General features: G+C 36.2%; 1 protein-coding gene across 1 annotated transcript; it reads left to right on the top strand.

The window, feature by feature from the left end:
- On the top strand, positions 1-8,592 carry LOC139714815 (uncharacterized; the record flags this gene model as incomplete). Its single annotated transcript, XM_071626472.1, has 8 exons — positions 1-1,424; positions 2,016-2,174; positions 2,692-2,979; positions 4,904-5,002; positions 5,472-5,600; positions 6,413-6,544; positions 7,568-7,761; positions 8,377-8,592. Coding segments are annotated over exons 1-8 (1,248 nt in total), but the record flags the coding sequence as incomplete, so codon positions are not given.
- Between the last annotated feature and the right edge of the window lie 925 nt (positions 8,593-9,517).

Here is a 9,517-nt window from a genome sequence, read left to right as displayed (position 1 = left end):
CATAATATATGTTCTCCCGAGTAGAATTTCACGAAATTTCTAGACCTAACATTTAGAGGCTCGACTCTAGATAGACCTAACACTAGTGGTTAGATCTAGATCTAAATAAGTTACACTCGCAGGAAATGTTCTCAAACATCAAGTCAGTCTTCCAAATTTTGAGCGAGATCGGATCACGGGTAGGGTCGATATCGGCTTCGAACTTAAGTCCTACATTGTCACGTCACTCGCACAGCCCCATTCATTATTTTGTGTAAAATCTAGATCTAGCGTTAGGTAATATTTCTAGATTCTAACGTTAGAGAGGCAAAATCGTGTTTCCGGCCCCATTACTTGAATCGATCATCGCGATATAAGAGACAGATTCACGGCCTAGGGTTAGGAAGATCGCGATAAGGAGGCAGACTCACGGCCTAGGTAGGGTTGGGGAAATCCTGATATACATGTAGGAGACTGATTCAAGGCCGAGGGTTAAGGAAATCGCGACATATTGATAGGTTAGGTTTAGGGTTATATAAAAGATGCACGGTGGATATCAGCCCCACCAATGTGGTAACAGCGCGCAAACGCCGTTTGGTGGGGTCGTAAACACGAGTAGATCTATGATACTGTGCTCACCAGCCCCACTGCCGTATAAATCCTGTAGGCCCTAGCTGTAGTCTGTACAATTCACATCTGTTGGTTCTGAGCGCGATCAGTAATTTGATATAGAGAGTTATGATCGATCAGCATGTAAGGTCCCATATCATATGTATTTGTAGTGATGGGGCCTATTTCACGAGTAGATTGATCTATGCCTCTACTAGAGACTAGACAAGTAGACTCGTCTATCGCTAGCTATCTCGCGATACACAAAATACCGACTGTGGCTAAGTCAGTGGCTGTGCGAGCGATGACTCGTCGCAAGAATAGCCACTACCTCAATAATATGCTAAGTCTTTAGATCTACTGTAGTTTGAGTTTGTCTAGATCTCTATCTAGACGTGGAACACCATTCTATTTTTCTAAAAAAACGTCATTTGCATTGCGTAAACCCATCCATTTGTCCATTTGCATTTAACAAAACAAAAAATGACACTGGAGTGGACCGTAAGTACGTAACAGCACAAAAATATACAATTTTTTGGACAGCCATTATGACTGAATTTCATACCGTTTTCAGTATTCACGTTGCGTACATGACATGTCCAGCTGCCCTGAAAACTACCCTCTTTACTTGACCTTTTGGACAACCCTTAGATCTATACCATTTTCAGATTTACAGTGGGCTCGTGAATTCCATATAAAATATCAAATATATGTAAATCTTCTGTATCTGTATCCTCTTAAATCATTTTAGGACACCATTTAACTGTTACTGGAAGCCTCACAGTACAATCATATAGACGTCAGCATGGAAGGGCCTCTGGAGAACAAGTCTGATGGTAAGGGTGAAAATGCCATTTAAAATTGATCCATCGTTTGTTGCCGGATATATTCAATTTCAAATGTTAGGGGAGGGGAATGTTATATGACATTTCCATGTCATGATGTATAAGAATGCTATTCGCTCCGTCTTTTAATTTGTAATAATTTTGTAATATTTATAACATTTGTGATGTACTTTAGTATGCAGCTAAGTGGCTAAATGTAATTTAAAGTTAAACGGAATATCTATGTGTTTATTCCTTGGCATGAATGCAGATTAATATCTATTAATTTTAGAGCAAATAACTGAAATGAAGTTTGGCAGAAACTATTAACCCAATTACCGTACTCTAAAAGTACTCAAATACTTGTATGTTTCACTCCTCCAGTTCACCCTGGACCTGAAACTGACTTGTTGATGTATGTTGAATGGAAAAGTAATAAATCCCGCTATTTTTACTTGCACATTCTCAAGTCTGCCTGAGCATAATTATAATAAAGGACTAGAGCTTGGTGAAACCTATCAAACTGCTTGTATTATAACTTGCTGAGAGAAAACATTCTAAATATTGCCAGTGTTTTTAGTGATTTATTGCATATTCTTTCAGAAATGAACCACACAGCCCAGCCCAGCCAACTTTTCGAAGGCCCACTTAGGGAACCTTGTACTACCGATGCCAAGAATGAATCAGTGCTTCATCGTGGTGACAAAGACGACAGCAGTGACGACGACGATGACTTGCCCCTAGCAGTATTGATTAAGCCAGGTATATACAGAAAAAACCCCAGCTACGGTAAAGTGGTAGAGAGTAACGTGTTTGTAAATTCCCTCTTAAAAAAAAAAAAAAAATCATTGACAGATATGCAATTCCATTTTTAAATTACCTAGCTTAATTCTTCAAGGTATGTTGATTACAACGAATTGCAGGATTGGAGTCGATCTCGTCAATTAAAATTTAATGTATAAATAAACATAGCCAACTTCCGTAATGCTGATGAGTTGCCCTTTGGTAGAATTTACTAAACAGGGTGTGTAATATACATAAATTAGCACTTATGTAGAGATAAGTGAGCGTGAAATTGAAAGTTCATTTAATCTACATTATCAGGGACAAGTTCATTATACCATTATTACTGCATATTCTAAAGTCTTCCTGAGCATGATTAAAATAAAGGACTAGAGCTTGGTCAAACCTGTCGAACTGCTTGTATTATAATTTGCTGAAACAAAACATTCTAAAAATTGCCTGTGTGTTTTTAGTGATTTGTTGCATACTCTTTCAGGAAAGAACCACATAACCCAGCCCAGACAACATGGTAGTGACAAAGACGTCAGTGGTGACAGTGGTGTTCACCCTGGACCTGAAACTGACCTCTTGATGTATGTGGAATGGAAAAGAGATAAATCCCGCAATGTCGTCAAACTGAGTGAGGTGAAATGTATCGGACTTCCTCTACCAGGGAATACAATAGCAATGAAATGTGGTAAAAGGAGGAAGGACATCTGGAAGGCGACAATTATAGACACTGAGGAAATTTATGATGATGACTGCAGTGATGATGAAGCCCCAAGTACCAGCTCCTACATCGAAAAAGAAGAGGATGTTGTCACAGCTTGATAAGGAGAGTAAAGTGAGTATTACAATTAATATGTTCAAAACAAAAGTCATCAGCCAGTGTTAAGTAAGATAAGATTTGAAATGGTAGAACAAGAAATTTAATAAGAATCCAAAAAAGTTGATTGTTTAAAACCAGAATTGTATAGTTCGAACAATAACATGTGTAAGGACCGAGTGCAATAATTTCCTGAACAATTAGAACACGTATGGTCTGTATACCTTGGTTAACGTTGTGCTACTCTGCCAATATTTATTTACACACTTCTCTTCTGATATACTCTTTCAGAAATAAACCACACAGCCCAGCCCAGACAACTTTTCGAAGGCCCACTTAAGGAACTTTCTACTACCGATGCCAAGAATGAATCAGTGCTTCATCGTGGTGACAAAGACGACAGCAGTGACGACAACGATGACTTGCCCCTAGCAGTATTGATTAAGCCAGGTATATACAGAAAAAAACCCAGCTACGGTAAAGTGGTAGAGAGTAACGTGCTTGTAATTTCCCTCTTTAAAAAAAAAAAAAAAATCATTGACAGATATTCATTCCATTTTTACAACTCTTCATTATCAGGGACAAGTTCATTATACTATTTTGACTGCATATTCTGAAGTTCTTCCAGAGCATAATTATGATAAAGGACTAGAGCTTGGTCAAACCTATCGAACTGCTTGTATTATGATTTGCTGGAAGAAAACATTCTAAAAATTGCCATTGTTTTCGAGTGATTTGTTGCATACTCTTTCAGGAAAGAACCACATAACCCAGCCCAGACAACATGGTAGTGACAAAGACGACAGTGGTGACGACGACGACGACTTGCCCCTAGCAGAATTGATTAAGCCAGGTATGGAAAGGAAAATTTGAAATAAAAATTAAAACACATTGCACTTTACCAATTTGTAATTGCCTAGCTTAAATCTTCCATGGATGTTGATCACAACAAAGTGCAGGTCTGGATTTGAGTCATTCTGGTCAATGAAATATGATAAAAATGAACATAACCAACTACCGTAATGCTGACGAGCTGCCCTTGGCAGAATTGACTGAACAAAGTGTGTTTATATAAATATAAATTAGCACACACATAAATTTAAATGAACGTGAGAATTTATCTGCATTATTTAAAATACTTTTAGGGACAGGTTCATTATAGTATTCTACTGCGTATTCTAAAGTCTTCCTGAGCATAATTATGATAAAAGACTAGAGCTTGGTCAAACCTATCGAACTGCTTGTATTATGATTTGCTGGAAGAAAACATTCTAAAAATTGCCATTGTTTTCGAGTGATTTGTTGCATACTCTTTCAGGAAAGAACCACATAACCCAGCCCAGACAACATGGTAGTGACAAAGACGACAGTGGTGACGACGACGACGACTTGCCCCTAGCAGAATTGATTAAGCCAGGTATGGAAAGGAAAATTTGAAATAAAAATTAAAACACATTGCACTTTACCAATTTGTAATTGCCTAGCTTAAATCTTCCATGGATGTTGATCACAACAAAGTGCAGGTCTGGATTTGAGTCATTCTGGTCAATGAAATATGATAAAAATGAACATAACCAACTACCGTAATGCTGACGAGCTGCCCTTGGCAGAATTGACTGAACAAAGTGTGTTTATATAAATATAAATTAGCACACACATAAATTTAAATGAACGTGAGAATTTATCTGCATTATTTAAAATACTTTTAGGGACAGGTTCATTATAGTATTCTACTGCGTATTCTAAAGTCTTCCTGAGCATAATTATGATAAAAGACTAGAGCTTGGTCAAACCTATCGAACTGCTTGTATTATGATTTGCTGGAAGAAAACATTCTAAAAGTTGCCATTGTTTTCGAGTGATTTGTTGCATACTCTTTCAGGAAAGAACCACATAACCCAGCCCAGACAACATGGTAGTGACAAAGACGACAGTGGTGACGACGACGACGACTTGCCCCTAGCAGAATTGATTAAGCCAGGTATGGAAAGGAAAATTTAAAATAAAAATTAAAACACATTGCACTATACCAATTTGTAATTGCCTAGCTTAATTCGTCCATGGATGTTGATCACAACAAAGTGCAGGTCTGGATTTGAGTCATTCTGGTCAATGAAATATGATAAAAATGAACATAACCAACTACCGTAATGCTGACGAGCTGTCCTTGGCAGAATTGACTGAACAAAGTGTGTTTATATAAATATAAATTAGCACACACATAAATTTAAATGAGCGTGAGAATTTATCTGCATTATTTAAAATACTTTTAGGGACAGGTTCATTATAGTATTCTACTGCGTATTCTAAAGTCTTCCTGTGACATAATTATAATAGATAACAAATGACTAGCACTTGGTCAAACCTATCCAATTGCTTGTATTATAATATACTTAAGAGGAAACATGAACTAAATGCTAGAGTTTTCTGTAACATTTTTTTTTTTTAAGGAATGGATGACATTAACCAGGCCACTGAGCCCATGCAACTTTCTGAAGACTCAATTGAGAAATCAGTGGGAACAGCCAATGACAAGGATGGTGGAGATAAGTCACCTCTACCAGAATTGACCCCAAAAGGTACTCAATTAAGATTAAGAAATGTTAACCAACATATAACTTGCGAATAGCCTGAATGAGAGATTAAGAGTGGATATACGATGTTCAGAAATTATTATTGACAGAAGCACAACCGTTTCACAAGCATATGCCAGAGTTCCGGGAATTAGATAAATGTAAATGGCTTGAATTCAACTTGTCATGCTGCTTGAATAGAAATTATATATCTATTTCATTTACAAATAGGCCTGTATGACAGTATATGTCTTGACAAGAAAATATAATTGACACAAGTTCGGGTAATTCATCTACAATTTTGTTAGATTCCATTTATGATGATCCATTCGATGTCAAATCTGCAAACCCTAGTGATATAAATGTGATTATTGTATGGAGTCTGGAAACTGAATTAAGGAGCAAGATAGCCAAGCAGACACGATAAAGAATTCATGTATACGTTCTTACAGTTGGAATAAATATCACATGGTTATGATATCACCAACAAAATATTGTTCACATTTTGAAAGACAATGAAAGGAAATAAGTGGCACATGTAATTTTTCGATGGCTACCCCTTTTGTCTGGGGAAAGGGGCTTTCACAATTGGTTGTGCGATCGCTATTGCCATTATTTCTTGATAGTATACTTTGTACAGGATCGCAAGCAATCGCAAGCGATCACATGACCGATTGTGAAAGCCCCTTAATTAGCAGCAGTGCGTATGATAACAAATTGCTAGCACTTCGTGAAACCTATCCAATTGCTTTTATCATAATTTGTTGAAAAGGAAACATGAACTAAATGCTAGAGTTTTCTGTAACATTTTTTTAAAGGAATGGACCACATTTACCAGGCCACTGAGCCCATGCAATTTTCTGGAGACTCTATTGAGGAAGCGGTGGGAACAGATACTAATGACGAGGATGGTGGAGATGAGTCATCTCTACCAGAATTGACCCCAAAAGGTACTCAATTAAGATTAAGAATTGTCAACCAACATATACTTTGCGAATAGCCTGAATGAAAGATCAATAGTGGATATATATGATAAGAAATTATTATTGGCAGAACGCACAGCCGTTTTATGGGCATGTGCCAGAGTTTATGGGAATTAGAGAAATGTAAATGGCTTGAATTTAACTGGTCAGGTTGCTTGAATAGAAATTATATATTATTGCATTTACAAATGGGACTGTATGACAGTATGTGTCTTAAAAGAAAACAAAATCGACACAAGTTCGGGTAATTCATCTACAATTTTGTTAAATTCCATTTATGACCATCCATTCGATGTCAAGTCTGCAAACCCTAGTGAAATAAAATTATTATTGTATGCAGTCCGGAAACTGAATTAAGGAGCAGGATAGCAAAGCAGACACGATACAGAATTCATGTATACGTTCTTACAGTTAAATAAATATCACATGGTTATAATATCAACAACAAAATCTTATTAAAATTTTGGAAGTGAATTAATATGAATAAGTGGCATATGTCATTTTCCAGTGCTACCCCATTTTTCTTGGTAACGACGGTGGGGTATTATTTGTGTGAAATATAATTTTATGTATTACTTAAGCCATGAGTTGGTAACAGTTAGTTAAAACAATGTTGGCTGTCACATTCTACGTAATTACCTAATTCATGGTCATAAGGGAATATTGATTTGAAAGTGTAAGATAAAACAACATACAAGTCCTCTCTAACATATCGGGCGAAGAGGTTATAATTTCATTAGTGTGAAAACATGAAAATGAATCTGTTGTCGAAGACTTGAAGTAAGCCATCTCCAAAATGGAAATGAGCCACGCCCCCTTAAAACACAAGTGAGCAATAAGGCAACTGACATTTGATAATGTGTTTGGAATCATTCAAAGTAATTAGTTGTTTTACTAAAAAGAGGCATTTGATCAATTGAATGGAAATATAAATGAAAAGTTAAAGTGATTGGAATTCGGCAACGAGTGTTAACTTGTTTTCCATTTTAGGTACTTTCTTGGATATAAGTCAAGCATTTCCTGAGTCGTTGTATGAACTGCAACAGGGCCTACCTATGTTCTGTTGTAATAGAGGATGTACTCGTGAAGTTTACCAGGAATGTATGACATGTTGGAAGCTGATCTGCTATGAACATTTTGTCGCAAAGGATCCTTGCAGTTGTCACGATGGCAAAGCTTGGGAGGTAAGAGTTAGCACGTTAAGTCTAAGCTTTAATTTAAAAATATCAAAAAGAAACTAAATACTAACAGTTCACCAATAATTCCGCGTGAGGTTTCACATACTTGACATAGTAGACAGACCTTGACATACTATTGTTATTTTCAAGAACTTCTCATAAAAAATATTGTCATGGTGACTTACAGTAAGCTTGGAGCTCGTTATTCAATATACACATGCATACATGAACTTGAATGTGATAAACATTGCCAGTCAATATTTATTCTAATTCTTCAGAGACTGTACCACAACATATGATTATTTCTAATGTTTCTATGTTGTAATCAAAATCAAACAAAAACTTAAGTCAATGGAAATGAACTAATATTTCTAATATTGATTTCTTCTTGCGAACAAACTAATGCAGATAGCATAAGAACTAAACAAGAAATCTTCAACACTTCGTTCACATGTAAACGGAAATAGTGTCGGAATTGAAACCAGATATGTTTTGATGCATTGTGTGTGACTCGTACTAATTATAGATAATTAAAATTGCGTTTAGTTCTTTATGAGAATTAAATTTCTGTTTGATTCTGATATATATATATATTATATATATATAATTATATATATGTAGGATGTTACAGACTTCGAGCGAGAGCGAAGCGACCGTGAGCAGCAAGATCCAGAGGTCTCACTTAACCATGCAGACTTCGAGCGAGAGCGAAGAGACCGTGAGCAGCAAGATCCGGAGGTCTCACTTAACCATGCAGACTTCGAGCGAGAGCGAAGCGACCGTGAGCAGCCAGACCCGGAGGTCTCACTTAACCTTGATGATGCTGAACAGCAGAAGGTAATACGGATTTTTTTCTTCTCTTTCAAATATAAATCAGTGTGACAACAAGCAATCACACAATTAAAGACATATCGTCCTTTTTGCAGATCAGCAGAAAACCATCCAAACATCTGTAAACCCTAGAGCATGGTGGGCAGGTTGTATATTCAAAATGTGAAATAGTTAAATCATGTAAAATTCAAATAATGCACGTAAACAGTGCATGAGAGATAGTCTTGCTCAGACACTTGGAAGTTTTGTTTCTTGAAATAATAGTTATCTGTGTGTAATTTAAATTACAAAACACATTATGAACATAATGTACATTATAGAAGACATTATTCAATATTTTGTAAAAAGTAATTAAAAAGGACTGTGTCAGAGACTAATATATTTTTTCGAGGTTCGAAAAAATAAATTCAAATTATAACGGTAGTTTGTACTTCACAAATGAAGACCCTACAGGTCTAAAAACTACACAAAGGTTTTTGTAACAGTGTCTTCTTCATTATATACCTTATTGTTTTACACCAATTGTATACACAAATTCAATGCAAAAGGGACATAATGTCTTTAAGGCTCTCCTTATCAATAAGTCCTCTAAATCACAAACTTATTAAAACAATCATATCAATTGTGCTTGTACTAGCATTTTGCTTATTTCTCCTGATGGCATAACGGCAATTGACTAAGCTCCTTCAAATTTAGCCAGGCAGAACGATAGCAGCCTCTTCCCGTGTTTTGAATAAAAGCGATATTTTTTATTCTTAATTCATAGATTTGTGAATTTATAACATAGTTCCCTGAAGACAGCATGGGCTTTCAGTTAAAACTATTAACATGTCATCACAGGCACCTTCAAAGCTTTTGAAAGGCTAATGAAAACTTTGCTAAAAATTTAACCCCCTTTTTGTATTCTCTGTTTCTTTTTGTTTTACTGAGT

Source organism: Diadema antillarum, unplaced genomic scaffold (assembly GCF_040938485.1).
Source record: "Diadema antillarum isolate AM-2024a unplaced genomic scaffold, OU_Dant_1.0 seq00002450_RagTag, whole genome shotgun sequence".
Lineage (NCBI taxonomy): Eukaryota > Metazoa > Echinodermata > Echinoidea > Diadematoida > Diadematidae > Diadema > Diadema antillarum.
Note: the sequence above shows the minus strand (reverse complement) of the source record. Positions and strands in the feature narration are given on the sequence as shown.